At 34.2% G+C, this 20,375-nt stretch overlaps 1 protein-coding gene across 1 annotated transcript; it reads left to right on the forward strand.

Moving 5' to 3' along the window:
- The first annotated feature begins 1,790 nt into the window (after positions 1-1,790).
- On the forward strand, positions 1,791-19,992 carry LOC138334701 (stress-70 protein, mitochondrial-like). Its single transcript, XM_069283374.1, has 17 exons — positions 1,791-1,974; positions 3,352-3,413; positions 3,832-4,101; positions 7,468-7,592; positions 8,017-8,090; positions 8,384-8,490; positions 8,978-9,140; positions 9,469-9,561; positions 9,830-10,039; positions 10,523-10,612; positions 10,863-11,000; positions 12,318-12,422; positions 14,773-14,890; positions 16,716-16,810; positions 17,023-17,115; positions 17,805-17,945; positions 18,396-19,992. Exons 1-17 carry the CDS (start codon positions 1,885-1,887, stop codon positions 18,489-18,491), a joined length of 2,070 nt encoding a protein of 689 aa, XP_069139475.1. The 5' UTR covers positions 1,791-1,884; the 3' UTR covers positions 18,492-19,992.
- Positions 19,993-20,375: the final 383 nt, after the last annotated feature.

Below are 20,375 nucleotides of genomic sequence, written 5' to 3' on the forward strand. Positions count from 1 at the left end.
TGTTTTATCAGAGAGAACTATCCATCAGTAGAAATTGGTTTGATTAACTTGTTTTTGATTATGTATGCAGATGATACAGTTCTACTCGCTGAGTCGCCCAAATCTCTGCAAGAAATGATTGATACGTTATATAATATATAATAACGATTGTAAGTTGATTCTTAATGTTGATAAGACAAAAATAATGATTTTCAGTAACGGGGGTAGACAGAGGGGAAATGAATATTGGACTTACAATAATGTTAATATTGATGTAGTCGACGAATTCAATTATCTTGGTATGTTATTTAATTACAATGGTAAATTTAAGAAAACTCAAATTCATGTTGCAAATCAAGGAAGAAAAGCTTATTTTTCCATATGTAGTAAGTTGAAAAATCATGCATTTAATATTTCGACTCAGTGTTCAATTTTTGATACATATATTAATAGTATACTGGGATATGCAAGTGAAATTTGGGGACATCATAAGGCTCCTGATGTAGAAAAGGTGCACACTAACTTTTGCAAAAATGTTCTTGGAGTAAATAAAACAACTTGTAATGATTTTGTCTATTTAGAACTAGGAAGGTTGCCTCTGTATATAACCAGAAAAATTAAAATTTTGAAGTATTGGACAAAACTAAAAGGTACTTCTAACTGTATTTTAAAAGAATGTTTAGATACTAGAATTGAAACTAATGACGAGTGGTCAATCAACATTAAAATGAACTAGCAAAAAATGGATTAGCATACCTCTGGAATGATAGACACGTTGACTGTTATACATTTAACATTATTGAGAATAGAATTAATGATGTATATATATATATAGACAAGAGGTTATCAACAATATAAGTAATACAACACGAGGTATACTGTATAAACATTTAAATGATAATTTTTGTTTACAATCTTATTTAAGAAAGCCTATTGACACTGTATATAAAAATGTTTAACCAAAATAAGAATTTCAGCACATTATCTGAATATTGAAAAGGGTAGAAAACAAAATATCCCAAGAGAAAATAGATTGTGTACATGTTGTGATATAAATGAACTTGAAGATGAATATCACTTTCTATTACAATGTCCATTTTATGTTGATTTACGCCAAAAGTATATTAAGAAATATTAATACAGAAGACCAGGTGTTTTTAAATTAGTTAAATTATTAAGCGTTAACAACGTTAAAGAATTACAAAATGCTGGTAAATTTATTCATTTTGCTTTTAAGAAAAGGTCAGAAAAGTTAAAAAGTTGAGACATTTGGCGGGAAATTTGATATCTATTACATAAATCACTTTCCCTCTCTTTTGTTATATCAATTGTATATTTTACATGATGTAATTTGTACTTATGGACCGTAAGGTCCACGGAAATAAATGAATTGAAAATAAATTGAATTGAATACCATCCTGGGATGTTAGCAATAAGATATTTATATATTATATGAAATATGTTATATCGCAATCAAGATACATGTATCTTATATATATGCATTGTTTTAAATAAATATCATGTTGGCTCGCCATAAATTTTAATTAAGATACCAAATGGTCAATATTTCAACATAACTTGATTTAACTTAATGTATAATAGTATTAAGCCCACTTGGCTATATAGTCTCTTTGTTCTATGCATGTTCTTTTATAGACCGCTTTGACCGTCACAAAGTCATTTGTCAGTTGATTTGGAGTTACATAAATGTCATGTACAAATAGAGGAAGGGAGGTAACCTGAGTTACATAATTTGAGTCGAGGAGCGAGAACCTTTAGTGAAAATAGACAGGAAGTACACATTGGAGCATGCGCAATTCTAGACCATTCTGACATCACACGTGCGGAGAAGCAAGGGCACCGGCGTAGTTTCTTTTGAGTTTGCGAAAAAGTCAATATAGCAAGATGCTTTCGACTTCAAGAGTTTCACACAAATGTTTAAAGACTGCCAAAGATCTTTGCAGTTCAAGAAGTTTCACAAGTTTTTCACGAAAGGTTTGTATATAAACCGTATCAGTTGCAGCAAGTGCTAAGGTCAATCATGTTGGCCATGTGGTTTTGTAATGGTTAGCTACACTCGAGTAAATCATTTACATAAGTTGTGATTTCTTGTAATATGGCGATATAGTGATGCATTCAATATTCAAATACCCCTTTTTGGTATTACTATCGTTTTTAGATCAATTTTGATGGCGGAAGCTGCTGGAATGAAGTTTATTCTTTTCTGATGCAAGAGCAAATTTGCTCTTTCATAATGAAGTTTGGCCCTATACAAGCCCCCCTATTTAAGCTATTGTACAATGCATTATAAATTTAATTTTTCGCCTTATTTTTATGCAATACACACTTTTGAGTGTTGATTATCTCAGTTATGAAATTTGTAGAGGCTAGAAGGGAGTGTTTCGTAGAGTCAACTTTAAGTAGTTGATATATTTTGACATGATATTTATGTACTTCAGTAGGAGAATGATATTAATTAAGTTCTAATATAATTAGGGTTGCTTCCAGTCTGCTATCCTGTTGTTGATTAATTTGGGTGCCAATTCTGTAACAGGAAAAGAAAATAACTATGAACAGTTAGACCAGGGTTTCAAATCTGTATCTCTGGGACTCATAAACACTCAATCCGAATGATCTACTGTACCTCTAATCAACTTCTCCTCAATAATTGATGCAGTGCACTGGCACTAAACGGGAAATACTTCAGAATATTATGACTGTAGGCAAGGCCTTAAAGGGCGCATATTTCAGTAACAATTATTTATGCACTATTGAAAGTTAAATTTGTGGAAATAATAGAGCCAAATTTTCTGTTTATTTTTTATTCATATATTCACACTCTACTATGGTCCGAAAACCTACATTTGAGAAGGAAATCCACATAAGAGAAAGAAGAAATTCTTATTTCCATAACAGATATTCCGTTTTTGGTCAGCTGATTATATTGGAAGGTGGTCTATTACTTGAACGCTTGCTTATTAAGAGCAATAGCACTAAGCTTTTGCCAGATGAAGATTACGTTCGTCGGATCATAAAAGCATTTGAACCACTTGATTAAATAATGAGCTGACTTCAAAGCATCACATTCACACTGATGGGATTTTTTAACAGTGGGGAAAAAAAATGGCGGCCGCAAACTGAAGCTGTCAGTGTGTAGGATTGAATTTTGGAGATTGGGTTTTTTCTTATATTTTCATGAATGTGTTACCTTTGAAGTACTTCACACTTCGGGCACGAAGGGCTGCACCCTTATAAAAGGATGTGTATGGTAGACAATGTAATACCACGCAACCTATAAACTCATTTCATCATACCAAGTTACCAAATCTGTAAAAAAAAGTTTATAATACTAATACATGTTTAATGTTGTAGGCTCCAGCTACTGTAGTGAATTCTAAAAATGACCAAGTTCAACATCAAAGCAAGAGACATGCGTAAGTATTTACTGTTTAGATTCTTAAATATTAAATTAATATGGCCACAACCAAAGAAAACTATGAAGACATCCTTTATCTCTAGATTTAGGACACAATCTTTCGACATAATTATTTTCACTGTCCAGTGAAGTTCCTATATTGAAATTATCATTGATTTATTGCTTAGTTATTACAAGTAGGTAATCATTTTAAGTATGTAGATAGGAATGCTTAGAATTTCCAACATTATTTATTATTTATTGTTGGCCCTAATAAAGCCTTCCCTGCAAAAGTACATGTTGTCGGTCAATAAAGAACCTTGTGATTGATGTCTCTTCAGAATAAATTTTCATTTCACAGCATCAAAAAACCAGTTATTCTTTTCATGATAATGCACGACTCACTGAAAATGTGTGGGGATTTTTTGTGTGTTAAGGTCTGAAAAAGTTAAAGGACAAGTCATTGGAATTGATCTTGGTACAACAAATTCCTGTGTCGCCCTCATGGAAGGAAAATCTGCCAAGGTTCTGGAAAACTCGGAAGGAGCTCGTACCACACCATCAGTAGTAGCCTTCTCTAAAGATGGCGAGCGGCTTGTTGGAATGCCAGCTAAACGACAAGCTGTGACTAACGCTCAGAACACATTCTCAGCCACAAAGCGACTTATTGGTAGACGATTCACAGATGCTGAAGTGCAGAAAGACATGTAAGAATTAAAGTTTGACTTAAATAGTCCTTAGGACTCCCCAAGATGTGAAATTTAAAAATAAGGTTTAGGTGTACACATTTTTAGCCCACCATCATCAGATGGTGGGCTATTCAAATCGCCTTTCGTCCGTGGTCCGTGGTCCGTCCGTCCGTTAACAATTCTTGTTACCGCTATTTCTCTAAAAGTACTGAAGGGATCTTTCTCAAATTTCATATGTAGGTTCCCCTAGGACCCTAGTTGTGCATATTGCATTTTGGGACTGATCGGTCAACAAGATGGCCGACCAGCCGCCATCTTGGATTTTGATAGTTAAAATTTGTTACCGCTATTTCTCAGAAAGTACTGAAGGGATCTTTCTCAAATTTCATATGTAGGTTCCCCTAGGACCCTAGTTGTGCATATTGCATTTTGGGACTGATCGGTCAACAAGATGGCCGACCAGCCGCCATCTTGGATTTTGATAGTTAAAGTTTGTTACGGCTAATTCTCAGAAAGTACTGAAGGGATCTTTCTCAAATTTCATATGTAGGTTCCCCTAGGACCCTAGTAGTGCATATTGCATTTTGGGACTGATCTGTCAACAAGATGGCCGCCAGGTAGCCATCTTGGATTTTGATAGTTAAAGTTTGTTACCGCTATTTCTCAGAAAGCACTGAAGGGATCTTTCTCAAATTTCATATGTAGGTTCCCCTAGGACCCTAGTTGTGCATATTGTATTTTGGGACTGATCGGTCAACAAGACGGCCGCCAGGCAGCCATCTTGGATTTTGATAGTTAAAGTTTGTTACCGCTATTTCTCATAAAGTATTGAAGGGATCTTTCTCAAATTTCATATATAGGTTCCCCTAGGACCCTAGTAGTGCATATTGAATTTTGGGACTGATCGGTCAACAAGATGGCCGACAAGCCGCCATCTTGGATTTTGATAGTTAAAGTTTGTTACCGCTAATTCTCAGAAAGTACTGAAGGGATCTTTCTCAAATATCATATGTAGGTTCCCCTAGGACCCCAGTTGTGCATATTGCATTTTGGGACTGATCGGTCAACAAGATGGCCGACCGGTGGCCATCTTGGATTTTGATAGTTAAAGTTTGTTACCGCTATTTCTCAGAAAGCACTGAAGGGATCTTTCTCAAATTTCATATGTAGGTTTCCCTAGGACCCCAGTTGTGCATATTGCATTTTGGGACTGATCAGTCAACAAGATGGCCGCCAGGTAGCCATCTTGGATTTTGATAGTTAAAGCTTGTTACCGCTATTTCTCAGAAAGCACTGAAGGGATCTTTCTCAAATTTCAAATGTAGGTTCCCCTAGGACCCTAGTTGTGCATATTGCATTTTGGGACTGATCAGTCAACAAGATGGCCGCCAGGTAGCCATCTTGGATTTTGATAGTTAAAGTTTGTTACCGCTATTTCTCAGAAAGCACTGAAGGGATCTTTCTCAAATTTCATATGTAGGTTCCCCTAGGACCCCAGTTGTGCATATTGCATTTTGGGACTGATCGGTCAACAAAATGGCCGACCGGTAGCCATCTTGGATTTTGATAGTTAAAGTTTGTTACCGCTATTTCTCAGAAAGTATTGAAGGGATTGTTCTCAAATATCATATGTAGGTTCCTCTAGGACCCTAGTTCTGCCTATTGCATTTTGCGACCACCATCTTGGATTTTGATAGTTTAAAGTTTGAAAAGCAGAAAAAAGAAGTGTAAGTTTGAAAAGCCGAGAAAAGATCCTTCTTTCATTTGTCAGACATAGATCAATCTTTGGTGGGCGCCAAGATCCCTCTGGGATCTCTTGTATTAAAGTCATATTGCAAAAGAATTCTATAACTTGAATATAGTAAAACCCTGTTATATCGCCACTTTCTGTTTTCCTAGATTTTGGCGATATATCGAGTTTGGCAGTATATCGGATTTGTCGTTGAAATCTTAATAAGGCCTAAATATAGGTAGTCCTACGATGCCGTACTGAAACAGACTTTCTAGTCAGTCTGTATACTGTATGGCCACTTCGTATTTTGTAATATGAATAGTTTCCAAAATCAAAGTAAATTTAGATAGTAGTCTTTCAATAAATATATCAGCTGTATATGTGTAAAATACGAAAACCGAACTTGTTTGTGTTACCAAGTATTGTGCCGTAATTGCCTGCTACTTCTCGGTTACATGATATTTTATCCCCGGGAAATCCCACCCGGAAACAAAGAATAGAAGTTCTGAACAAGCGCAGTGCAGTCGTGACCTCACTTCCGTGCACATGTCTGCAAATATCAAAATAGGTTACTGAGGTACTCCTTTTCGTCAATAACAACTAATGTTATAGTAAGTAAAACACATGTACAGAATTGAGTTTTATTCACCACAACTTGCAATACCTACCGTATTTTCCCTAATGAGGGCGCCGGGCGCAGGTAAATGGCCAAAGGGGGCGCTGTTATTTGAGACCATTTTTAGATGTTTTTTCTGAAACAGACTATAGTCATCCTGCTTTTAGTTTCGTATTTTTCTGAAACTTACTATAACCAACTTACGTTTTGAAGTCAAGTAAGTGTTGAAATTACATAATTATGAAGAAATGTATGCACCAGAAGTATCAAACGTTGGTTAAATATGTCTGTTTCACGGAATTTTGGCATTTCATGCTAGCCTGTTTGTTTACCATGTGTACACAAAATGGCGGACGGTGCTTTCAATCGCTACTTTCGTTTTGTGGCAGATGGGAATTACCGACAAGAGCACACAATAAAATGCTTAGAAATGATAACATTGATGTGAAACAGTATTTTTTAAGCGTCTGCAAAGACAAATCGTCACAATCTGGCACAAAAATTGTATGAAATTAGTTGATTTTTTCAGCAAAAAACGTGGGGGCGCCCTTATTAGAGGAGGCGCTCTTAATAGGGAAAATACGGTACCTGTAAAACAATAACAAAGGTGTACCCATATTGTTAATTGATTTCACTGTGTACACACGGTCGTTCACGCGACCATAGTGAGTGTATCTGATAACCTCTCGGTCGATCACCTTACGAAAACATGTGTCCCTATTAACAGAATTTTGTGATATTAACGAGGTCATTATAGTGTTATTTTAATCATTGTGAATGTGATGGCGGTAGGCGGGTTTGGCGGTATAATGGGTGTATTAATTTGCATGGAGGGAAATCAGTTCTGAATAAATTCATGGTGATAAGCGGGTTTGGCAGTAAAACGGGTGGCAATATAACTGGGTTTAACTGTATTCAAATTAATACTTAAACTAGTCAAATAGGGCATATTCACAATCAAATGGTTTCTCTTGATGTGAAGAGGTTTTGGTTTGTATTTTCTAGATCTTTATGTCTGTTATTTTGTACCTTTCAGGAAAACAGTTTCCTATAAGATCGTAAAAGCATCTAATGGTGATGCATGGGTTGAAGCCAATGGGAAACTGTACTCACCAAGTCAAGTGGGAGCTTTTGTTCTCATCAAAATGAAAGAAACTGCAGGTAATGATAGTGACCTTTATGTAATCTAATAAGTATCTAACACATGAATGAATAAATATCAACAATTATATTGTATTACACAGAAATATGTTCAAATATTTCAAATTATTTAAATATTATTTATTATTAAATTACACACTAAAACACCTGTGTTACAAACAAGTTTACAACAAATGGATGGCTTTAACATAACAATTAATTCCAATGGAGATTCCTGTAAGAATAAATATCCGATAGATTTCCGTTGATCTCCAGAGGTTTGTTATAAGGTACTGGGTTTGTTTTACCGTATACTAAGTTATCTGGTTTGATCAAGAACATGAACTGCTACACTGTTACATGCATTGTTAAACAACTTTCTTATTGATAATGTAATTACTTATTTGAAGTTTTATGTTTCAACAATTTAAATGTTTTGTTCTAGAGAGTTATCTTGGTCAGAATGTGAAAAATGCTGTCATCACAGTTCCGGCGTATTTCAATGACTCTCAGAGACAGGTATGTTTATTGCAGTCAACTTATAAGCAGAAAGCTTTATACAGTTTTATAATACCTCGGCTTGTTAAAAACCTAATGATATGAAGGTATATGCTTAGGTATTTTATTATTCTTGTTTTAAAATCTAGTTAAAACTGAAGTTGAAACGCATAAAGATAACTTCTAACAAACTTATATACTAGTGTTTTCTCCCATTTGTATGAAAGACTTTCTGTGAAGAAGTTTTTGTAGTATATTGTGTGAATTGGACAACAATTTTGTTAATTTACAAGTTTCACACATCTGTTTTGTAGGCTACAAAAGATGCTGGTCAAATTTCGGGACTAAATTGTCTCCGAGTCATCAATGAACCTACAGCAGCTGCTCTGGCTTATGGAATGGACAAAACCGAAGATAAACTGTAAGGATACTTTACTATAACCAAATAACAACTTCTTTTTTGACTACTGTACTTTATAAGATTTAGGCCTACCACAAATAAGGAGATGGTTTTACATAAGCTTTAAGCTTGTTACCAAATCCTTATGTACATTATTTAATTGTATTCTACATGTATTGTCTTATCTTTGAATAAATAGTTTAAACTAACTGAAAATGTGTTATTTCCCTGTAATTACCCTACTGAAGCAAATCACAAACCAGATTATCGCATGAGCCATATCTTGTGTGTAGAATGGATCATGTTAACACTGGGAGATAAAGAGCTTTAGAGAACTGGTCAGACAGATATACAGCCTGCTGATCATGGTTAATGGAGCTGACAAACTTAGACACTAGGACTGATCACTTCAATATACATCTATTAATGGTTAAGGCTCTCTTTTTGATTACCTTGCTTATGAGTAAGAAATATGATAATTAGAAAAATGTTCAATTTATTTTTACAGAATTGCAGTGTATGATTTAGGAGGAGGTACATTTGATATCTCTGTGCTCGAGATCCAGAAAGGTGTGTTTGAAGTGAAGTCAACAAATGGAGACACATTCCTTGGTGGAGAAGATTTTGACAACCACCTTGTTAATTTCTTAGCTGATGAATTCAAGCGGGATGTAAGTAGACATAAACTGCCATGACTCAATCAATGCTTTTGGGATATGGATGAAAGTATCCCAAAGTAAAGTTTAGGCTTTCTTTTTGACAAAACATCTTTGCCTCAGTACTGACTGACTTTTACTTTAAGCTATGAGTTTGATATTGTATTTCATTAAAGAATAGGACATGGCTTTTTGTCCTTTGAAACATGCAGACTAAGAAGAAAATTTCAAAACTACTGGGAAAATAAATGAACATGCAGAAAATCACATCAATACAGAATTAACACCAGCTGTATTCGTTATTACCATATTTTGTAATTTGACATTGTAATTTGACCTTCAGCAAGGACTAGACATCACAAAGGACAACATGGCGATGCAGCGACTTAGGGAGGCAGCTGAAAAGGCCAAGATTGAGTTATCGTCCTCATTACAGGTAAAAAAAATACACTTTTGTCTTTGAAGTGAAATGGATTAATTTTATAGGTTTTTGAAGTTATAAATAATATTTTCTATAGGGAAAAAAAATGTGAAAAATTTAATATGCATTTAGAAATGATGTGGAAAACTTTTTACTGATTTTAAAATTTTGGAAATATTCCTTTATCTTATGTTAGATATATGCAAAATGTTAATTTCAGTGAAATTGATTTTAAAGTCTCTAGTATTTTCAATCATGACTATGTGTTCTTTTGCTGTTTCAGACGGAAATTAACTTGCCTTATTTGACGATGGATGCTTCAGGACCTAAACATATGAACCTGAAACTTTCACGATCAAAATTTGAGTCTATCGTTGATAGTCTCATCAAGCGTACAGTTGGACCCTGTCAAAAGGCCATGCAGGATGCTGATGTAAAGAAATCTGATATTGGAGAAGTCATTCTTGTCGGTGGAATGTCTCGTATGCCAAAGGTTTGTCAAAAAAAAAAAAAAGAAGAAGAAGAAGAAGAAAAAACTGCAAAACTTTATATATTTGAGTGCAACTGCAGAAGAAGTTACTGTTTCAAAAAAATTGTGTTATAAAAGAGATGTTTGTAGAAGTATTAAATCTTGAGGTATTATAAGATATAATTGACCCAGTTTATCGCATGAGCCATATCTTGTGTGTAGAATGGATCATGTTAACACTGGGAGATAAAGAGCTTTAGAGAACTGGTCAGACAGATATACAGCCTGCTGATCATGGTTAATGGAGCTGACACTGAACAAAATAGGTTCTGCTATAGACAACTATAGAAAATATCAAATGTGTTACAAGAGAACTGTTTTCAACCAAAAAACATTTATGAAAAAAGATCTTAAAAATTCGAAACAAGGCATTAAAAAGTAGATCAATAATTAAACGTTTTAAAATTGTTGTTGCTTTATGTACTTCACATCTGAATTTTGTTTCAGGTTCAGTCTACTGTTCAGGAACTGTTTGGCCGCCAGCCCAGTAAATCAGTAAACCCAGACGAGGCTGTGGCTATTGGCGCTGCCATTCAGGTTTGTCTTTTCATTTACATTGTTGAAAGGTAACAGCTGAATCAGATTAACCTTCAATAATGTTACAAATATTAAACAAAAAATCTTCTCCATAGGAATAAAAAAAAAATGAAAAGTGATTACATGGATGTCAATTAGCTTGAATTAATATTTAGTCTACGATGAAATACTTCTTGAATCTTACATTATGTAAAGACACTTCAGAAACTGTTAGACTTTGAATACAATTAAAAACTCTCCTGTTTTGTAGGGAGGCGTGTTGGCCGGAGATGTGACAGATGTTTTGTTGTTGGATGTAACACCTTTGTCCCTCGGAATCGAAACTCTTGGAGGTGTCTTCACAAAGCTCATCAACAGAAACACTACCATTCCTACCAAGAAATCTCAAGTAAGTAGCAAAGATACTAGTGTCTTTTCTCGTTTGATTTTACTCTCCTTTTAAACTTATGAAGTATTTCCAACTATTTGCAAGCTCTATCAAAGTATTTACAAGTTTACAGTGGGTTTTTTTGGTCGAATCTACAGCCGAACTTCGGCTGTTTCCCCTAGCAAAAAAATGCCTTATTTTCCCAATTTTGAAGTCAAATTTCCCAATAAAAACTGATCAACTTCAACGACATTTGTGTTGATGATTTGAACCAGATTTTCATTCCTAAAATGTGTAAATATAGTCTACATTACTTAAAACAAATGATTTGGGATTAGAAACAATTTTTATTTCACAAAATGAAAACAAAATCGAAATGAGCATAACTAGGTCGCTAGGTGCACCTTCAGTTCAGAGACGTTTTACAGACATTCAAGCTAATAAAAACAATAGTTAACTGCTTTAAGTTATATAACAATGTTTCCAGAGTTAACTTACATTATTAGTCGTCTAATTATTATTTTTTTCGACATAAGCAATGCGTTTTTCTGTGTAAAAACAATCTCTGTTCAAGGTAGGAAGTAGCACTTGGAAGCTAATAATGGAGCCGGAATCCGGTTTCCGGAATTCAGGAATATAGAAAAAAAAAAAATAGAGAAACAAAAAAAAAGTTTTAAAAATGCAAATAGTGTTGCAAATTAATTGTTTTATTTTTCTTCTAATAATAGAAGGAAAACGTCTTGTGAAATAGAAATGTTTATTAGATAATTTTAAAGTTTTTGATTCTAATAAGTACAGTACTGCGATAAAAAAATGGTATCTTTTGGGGGCAACTGGCAAGTGGAATTTAATTTTAAGCAGCTGCAAGTGAATTATTGGGTTCTACTTGCCGGGGCAAGTGATTTTGAAAAAAATTTAAGCGTCTCAAATTTTTCCCAATTCCTTCCAAATTCCAAGTTATTTTCCCAATTGAAAAGGCATAGGCTGTTGAAAATAGTTAGTGAAAAAAACACTGGTTTAGTGGTTTGATGCTATTATGGGCTACAAGACAAATCAGGAATATTCTTTGTACTTATTTCACATACAGTAATGCTTAATGAATTCCGATATATGGAATATATTGAAGGTAAATAAAAATGCCATCCAGACGAGCAGATTTCAGAGGAGGGCGTGTCTGGCGGACAAGTACATTTTGAAGTTTTTCCAAGGCCCTGTGATGTTGTAAACCTGTCTCCTACAATGCTTTACACTGTGCATGAATTCATAAAATGAATGTCTGATAAAAAGGTTTTGTCAGAACAAAACATCGTGTATTATTCTGTAATTTCTGTGTTGCAGGTGTTCTCCACTGCAGCTGATGGTCAGACTCAAGTAGAGATCAAGGTACACCAGGGTGAGAGAGAAATGGCAGGCGACAACAAACTCCTCGGACAGTTCCAACTGGTGAGTTTACCTCGACAAAGCTTTCCTCAGGTTATCTATTAAATGCTATCTCTACTAAAAATTATTTTTTAGTTTATTTTGGAAAGAAAATGGGTAATTTGGCCAGAAGAATTTCAAGAGTACACTTTGAAAATTTGAAACGATTTCCATTTGAAATTTGACTCATTGATCCATTAATTTATTCCTTGACAAATATACATCATATAGCTTGAATATATGACCCTTTTCCAATCTAAGAAAATAATAATTTCATCATATCTTGAACTGTGATCTGCTAGCCAGTAGATAAAGCCTTGTCATCTTGAACTGTGATCTGCTAGCTAGTAGATAAAGCCTTGTCATCTTGAACTGTGATCTGCTAGCTAGTAGATAAAGCCTTGTCATCTTGAAATATCATGTTCTGGTATAATTGAGTGATTTGCTTATCATAGGATGTGATATGACCAGTTTATCACATGAGTCATATCTTGTGTGTAGAATGGATCATGTTAACACTGGGAGATTAAGAGCTTTAGAGAACTGGTCAGACAGATATACAGCCTGCTGATCATGGTTAATGGAGCTGACAATGTAGATCAAATATTTTTGTGTAAATTTCAAATATCAATTCTGTTATGACTAGGGCTGTGGATTGTCTAACATGTGGCGATCCGATCTGATCCACGATTCGAGGTTGACGATTCACAGATCGGACCACGAATCACCAGTTAGATACAAGCAAAAGATTCAATTGAAGTCGAAACTGTTTCTATTGATAATTCAATAATGCTCTTATATATTGATGAATGTTTGATTGATAATAAAACCATTTTTAGCAGTTTTACATTCCTTATCATTAAGCAATAGAGTTACAGGTGAAGTGCAGCAGGAATCAAATCATTTGAATTTTGAAATGTTATCTCAAAAATACTACTGCACATCAATTACGGCATGAAATCATCATGGTAAGGCATAAATAACCATATGAAAATATTTTCACTGTTACTTTTATTTTGGCCAAATACAGAATAAACATTGAGATTAAGAAAAAACTCTTTAAATCTTTAAGAGCAGTTACAATTTAATTTGGTTCTAAGCCTATAGTTTTTATTTTTAATCAAGTGATTTATGATTTTGACTCATAATTAGCCTACCTTTCGTATTTGACATGGGGTTCACATCTACATATTCAGTAGCCTAATGATATATATTCGTATTTTTAAATATTTCCGACCCGTAATGAAAACGAAATCAATTATCATTTTTTACATCTCTAGAATTCAATAATTATGTTTTATCATTATTATTTTATGAAGAATTCACAACACTGCATCGAAGCGTGGATACGAAAATAACATGTTGCTAGCTTTACTTCACGCAGCTCTTGTGTACTTCCGGTCTACTTCAAAGTGAAAACATCGATGATATTCAGATTTTAGTGTACATTCCTTCACATTTTTGAGCTATGACAGCATTAAAGAAGGTATTATTTTTTGCTTTTGAAAGATCGCGATCCACAAATATCAGGAGTAACGAATACTCGTATCCGATCTTTCTCAATAATTCGTGAATACTCGAGTACTCGGATACTCGTTACAGCCCTAGTTATGACTTTCTCAAGTTTTTAAGTTTTTTGAGATGATGCTGCTGCTACTGTTTTACAACTGAACAGGGCTCGACAATTACGTTTGTTCGACTTGTCCGTACCAGTACAAATCTCTGTCAGACAAGTACATCATGATACACACTTGCTCGCTCGGACAAGCGATTTTTAGCTGAGACTAATTTCTCAGAAATGACCAAAAAAAGGTTTAAAATGCCTGTATTGCATAAATCAATAGTTGTTCATGCCGTTATCAATTGAACTGCAATGGTACCTGGAGGTATGTTACTAGTACATTAGGTAAAAGCCAGATGTGTTCCGATCAAGAAAATCTGGATCGCTGTTGCGTTTGTATGTAAAGGTCGCTCTATTGAAAGCGCTGAAATGACATATATTGTTTTTATTGGAGAATGGATTTAACAAAATATGGCTTTAGCGTGGAAGGAAAAAGAAATGTACCCGATGTATCTGACGAGAAATGATCATTTACTTTTGTAACTTAAGTTATAAGTCACAAGTGAAGTGCAATAATCAATGAACAAATCATAATAATAAAGGCAACCGACACAATTTATTTCAATAGTAATATGACATTATGCAAACAATTTTTTCTCTGTAAGTTAGTGTTTAAAGTTTGGACAAGTGGATTTGGTTGTCGGACAAGTGGATTTTTAAATTACTTGCCCGAATGGACAAGTGTGAAAAAATGATATTGTTGAGCCCTGCTGAACAATTGTAATTTTGAGGTGGTAAAATGGTTATTTTCAGGTTGGAATCCCCCCAGCTCCAAGAGGAATTCCCCAAATTGAAGTGACCTTTGATATTGATGCTAACGGCATTGTGAATGTATCAGCCAGAGACAAGGGCACAGGAAAGGAACAACAAAGTATGTAGTCTTCAATTTAGATAATTTGGTCCAATTTCTCTTTTGTGAAGCATATTCTGGATGAGATATAATGAGCAATATACAGTGATGTTACCCATGCTTGTCTTGTCCTATCCTGTTCTGTCACATTACATCCCGTTGATTTCATACTGTTACCCATGCTTTTCTTGTCCTATCCTGTTCTGTCACATTACATTACGTTCAGATTTCATACTGTTACCCATGCTTGTCTTGTCCTATCCTGTTCTGTCACATTACATCCCGTTCTGATTTCATACTGTTACCCATGCTTGTCTTTTCCTATCCTGTTCGTCACATAAACATCACGTTCTGATTTCATACTGTTACCCATGCTTGTCTTGTCCTATCCTGTTCTGTCACATTACATCCGTTCTGATTTCATACTGTTACCCATGCTTGTCTTTGTCCTATCCTGTTCTGTCACATTACACCGTTCATCCGTTCAGATTTCATACTGTTTCCCATGCTTGTCTTGTCCTATCCTGTTCTGTCACATTACATCACGTTCAGATTTCATACTGTTTCCCATGCTTGTCTTGTCCTATCCTGTTCTGTCACATTACATCACGTTCTGATTTCATACTGTTACCCATGCTTGTCTTGTCCTATCCTGTTCTGTCACATTACATCACGTTCTGATTTCATACTGTTACCCATGCTTGTCTTGTCCTATCCTGTTCTGTCACATTACATCACGTTCAGATTTCATACTGTTTCCCATGCTTGTCTTGTCCTATCCTGTTCTGTCACATTACATCCCGTTCTGATTTCATACTGTTACCCATGCTTGTCTTGTCCTATCCTGTTCTGTCACATTACATCCCGTTCTGATTTCATACTGTTACCCATGCTTGTCTTGTCCTATCCTGTTCTGTCACATTACATCACGTTCAGATTTCATACTGTTTCCCATGCTTGTCTTGTCCTATCCTGTTCTGTCACATTACATCACGTTCAGATTTCATACTGTTTCCCATGCTTGTCTTGTCCTATCCTGTTCTGTCACATTACATCACGTTCAGATTTCATACTGTTTCCCATGCTTGTCTTGTCCTATCCTGTTCTGTCACATTACATCACGTTCAGATTTCATACTCTTTCCCATGCTTGTCTTGTCCTATCCATCTGTTCTGTCACATTACATCACGTTCTGATTTCATACTGTTACCCATGCTTGTCTTGTCCTATCCTGTTCTGTCACATTACATCCCGTTCTGATTTCATACTGTTACCCATGCTTGTCTTGTCCTATCCTGTTCTGTCACATTACATCACGTTCAGATTTCATACTGTTACCCATGCTTGTCTTGTCCTATCCTGTTCTGTCACATTACATCCCGTTCAGATTTCATATTGAGATAAATTATCAACAAAATTGATATATTTTTAGGCTCAATATAAGTTCAAGGTAAGAGAGTAACAAGATGATCGAATTAAAAAGTTTAAAAAAAAAACTTGATGTAGTACAGTAGTACAGTTTAAAAAATAGATTTTCTGGAATGCTTAAAGATGCTCCACCGCCGACAAAGCATAAATGATATTCCTCAGTTGAACAATAATTGATGTTTGATCGTGTATATATATGTCTAATTAACACAAAAATTTATTAATTATTTTTCATATTTTTAACTTGAAGCTCGAACTTTTCAATGGTGGTAATGGTGTAAAGTAATAACTTTTGTAACTGAAGAAAAATACTAAATCGTCTGCTCCTGTTTTTTATAGTGAAAAAATACCATTTGTCAGCGGTGGAGCATCTTTTAATATATTTTCTACTTTTGACGTTGCTTTCTTTATGTTTCAGTTGTAATTCAGTCGTCTGGTGGACTCAGTAAAGATGATATTGAAAACATGATTAAGAATGCAGAGAAATACGCTGCTGAGGATATGAAACGAAAAGTAAGAATTAAATAATACACCTCTATATTGATCATATTGAACATTATAGATTCTACTCTAAGGTCATAACCAGTTTGAATGATATCTGAAATTTTAGACCAATTGATTTAAGAATTCATATTTCAATACTTTTTACTTGCATAAGAGCCAAAGAGGTTAATATATACACAAACCTTGAACGAAATCATTAAAAACACTGTGAATGATTTCAGGAAACCGTCGAGGCCATCAATAAGGCAGAGAGTATAATCCACGATACTGAAACAAAGATGGAGGAATTCAAAGCCCAGTTACCAGAGGAAGAGGTAATCTATCACATAGATATGATAAAGACCTTCACAGTATATTGTCTGATTGCTTTGGGGAGAATTAATTAACATACGGCTATCAGTGTTAACTTCATATTTCATAATGAGAAATTTTATTACATGTTCATCAAATGTTAAAAGTTAGGTAAAAGTTCATTATATGTAACAGGTAAAGGTTATTGCAATGCTGAAAATTAATTTATTTTCACATATATTGCATAAAACTGATCAGTGTTGAATGTTAACTTTTGTTATAACTCCAAACACTTTCCTGTTTCTAGAAATTAAACAGAATTCAATATTAGATTGTGAATTCAGTTTTACGGCGTTGGGGAAACTGAATTAATATCAAACAGCAGCAAAATTATTTAGAATTCAAAATAATAACTTGCACGCTATTAAATCATATCCATAAAAGATGTTGCCATCAACATGCCAAGCCAATTGGATTGGTTACTCTATATCATCTTTTTTGTTTGGCGATAAATACTTAGTGGGTTGGGTTTTTTTTACACAGTAATGCATAATGCAAGATAACCCATTTTTTCTCTGTTTCATGATGTGATTTTTAATTTTGCATGGACCATTGAAGAGTTGTCTTTACTAATTGCACTATTGAACAAACTATCTCTACAACAGTGGAAGTAAAGCTAGGGGATTTTACAAGTTGTTTGATCATGTTTCAGAGCCAGAAACTCCGAGAACAGATTACCAAGATGAGGGAAGTTTTAGCCAACAAAGACAATGAGACACCAGAAAATATTGTATCTGCTACCAATGAATTACAGCAGTCATCACTAAAATTATTTGAAATGGCATACAAAAAGGTAAAAATAAAAAAAATGTTTTGGCAAGACATGTGCATTTCAGACAAAATAATATGTCCAATTTGGAAGCACTGTACTCAAAGCAATTTTACAATACATGTACACGAATGTTTTGAGACCACTTTCATGGAGCATCATATTGATCATAATGCTTGCTCGTTAATATATGTATATCAAATATAGTCTTAATTCAGGAAATATAGCCAACAATTACTCTAGAATAGAATTCTAAACTGAGAAAAAATCTTTATATAAAAAATCAGGAATTCATAAAGACTTGTCCTATATTGTTTTCCTTTTTAATTTATCGTAATTAAAAACTTGATATTGAAATCTGGAAACCTGGCTATATTGACCAAATATGCTGGTCCCTGAAGACAAACTACACTGTATAATGCAATTTTGTAACATTAAAAATGATCACTAAATATATTCTGTGTTGTCTTACAGATGGAATCCGACCGTGCCAGCAGTGAATCCAGTTCATCGTCAACCTCTGAAGATTCAACAACAGAGGGAGAAGAGAAGAAAGAAGAGAAGAATTGATAGTGAATTGTGTGATAAGTGTTGTAACAAAAGACTCTATAATGTACATTTTAGTCACGTCGACCAGGCCATCACCAGTGGTACCACAAGGAACATTTACCTGATATTTCTTGGAGGAAGTCTACTTGGCTATGTGATATCCAAGGTTTGGTACAATATTGTGTCGGTAACCTTAGAGCGTCGTGTGTGTGTATGTATGCATGTGATGTGTTTGAGACTTTGAGCATTGCCTGAGCATTGCCAACTGGGTCAAGTTCACTGATACTTAGTTAAATAGTTAAATTGTAAGGAATATGAAGACACCCCCAGGGTATACTTTGAAATTTGTTATGAAGTCTGAAAGATATTCCATCCAGAACACTTGTGTTCTTTGTACACCTGTTGGGATTGATTAATGTAGATTATATCCATCTCTGTTATAGGCACAGAATCTGTATTTATTTTGATGATGTATGATAATAAATACTTTAGTATTTCATAGTATGTATTGTCAAAATTAAAGATTTAAGATCGGTAAGTTATAGATATACAAAAGACAAATCCAGTTATTGGAGTCATTGTGTGAGATGTCTTTGGTTTAAAGATAACAAATCAAAGCCATAATAACTAGCAGGTTCTTCTGTGACAGATCTGTGAACCCATCATGATGTGTAACTGTATCATAGTATGACCAATGCAAGGCAGGAGTACCCTTTGTATGTCAGTGGAATTGACTGTTAGACTTGTGTCTTTAATATTGCGAAATTCGATATGGAACTATTTGAGTAATCTGTTACTTAACTATGTTGCATTTGTCTTAACCTTATCCTATTTAATTTTGATTGTGTAGAATAGTGTACATAGTGTTGTGTACAGTAAGAAAGGTAACACAGTATATTGACAATAACAGTTGTAATGTAGGTAAGCGTTAATTGATCTAAACTTTTAATTTATTAGGATGAGTTTTGTGATGAAACTGATTAATACGTTTTGATCTTAAATATGTTGCATTTATATTTGTGGCAGATCAAAAAAAAAAAATCTTCTGAAACGTGTGCCAGTATTTACAATAATATATTTGTAAATTTAAAGAAACACAGAAATCTTTTAGTGGATTGATTTTATTCATTTATCAAAATAGTGTTTTTGTTTGTTGAACATGTATATATTTGTGTATTATGAAAGATTGAGGATTAGAGTTAGATAGGCAATGAACAATTTATATCAAAAAATAAATTTCATTTACATTTATAATACAAAAATTGTAATTTAAATTTTCTGTTATCATGGAAAACTATCAATGTAATTACATAACTGGCCTTTATTTTTTCTCATCAACATTTGTGTAGATACATTTCCATTCCTTTAAAACTGGCCACCAAATTGCCATGTTGTACATTATAGTTATGATTTGGACCAGTAAGAACTCTTCATCATTTCACAGGCTGATGTAAGGAATATTCAGATTGCATGATCAGAAAGTTCATTGATATGAAATAAATCTTTCGTGTAAACATCATAATATTCATTTGTTGTCCATTTTCAATTTATTGACACTAAGTAGAATGCAAAACAGATCATTATTCATGGAATGTGTTACAGGCCCACTACCTTTCCGAAACGGCTTTTAATTTTTAAAATGGGAATGTAAAACAAGATCGATAATTTTGTAGAGTTGCAAAAGTTATTAGCTTACCGTTATACTACATTTACCATCACCTTCTGAACGATTTGATTAAAATAAATAAAATGTTTATTTTCATATAGCGGGTCGTATTATGTTTCCCGCCGTCGTCCTAAGTACCGCGCTGTAGTTGATTATCATTGCTCCAGACAGCAAAACAGCGAATTGACTCTCCACTGTTTTCATATATTACGCAGGAAATCTTGAATATAATATGTTTG

This window comes from Argopecten irradians, chromosome 11, assembly GCF_041381155.1.
Source record: "Argopecten irradians isolate NY chromosome 11, Ai_NY, whole genome shotgun sequence".
NCBI classification, from domain to species: Eukaryota; Metazoa; Mollusca; class Bivalvia; order Pectinida; family Pectinidae; genus Argopecten; species Argopecten irradians.

Bases quoted from the DNA above. Each gene is read 5' to 3' on its own strand.
- LOC138334701 (XM_069283374.1), top strand. From the start codon at position 1,885: ATGCTTTCGACTTCAAGAGTTTCACACAAATGTTTAAAGACTGCCAAA. The intron at 9,562-9,829 runs GTAAAAAAAATA...TTGCTGTTTCAG, and splicing joins AGTTATCGTCCTCATTACAG to ACGGAAATTAACTTGCCTTA. The intron at 10,613-10,862 runs GTTTGTCTTTTC...CCTGTTTTGTAG, and splicing joins CTATTGGCGCTGCCATTCAG to GGAGGCGTGTTGGCCGGAGA.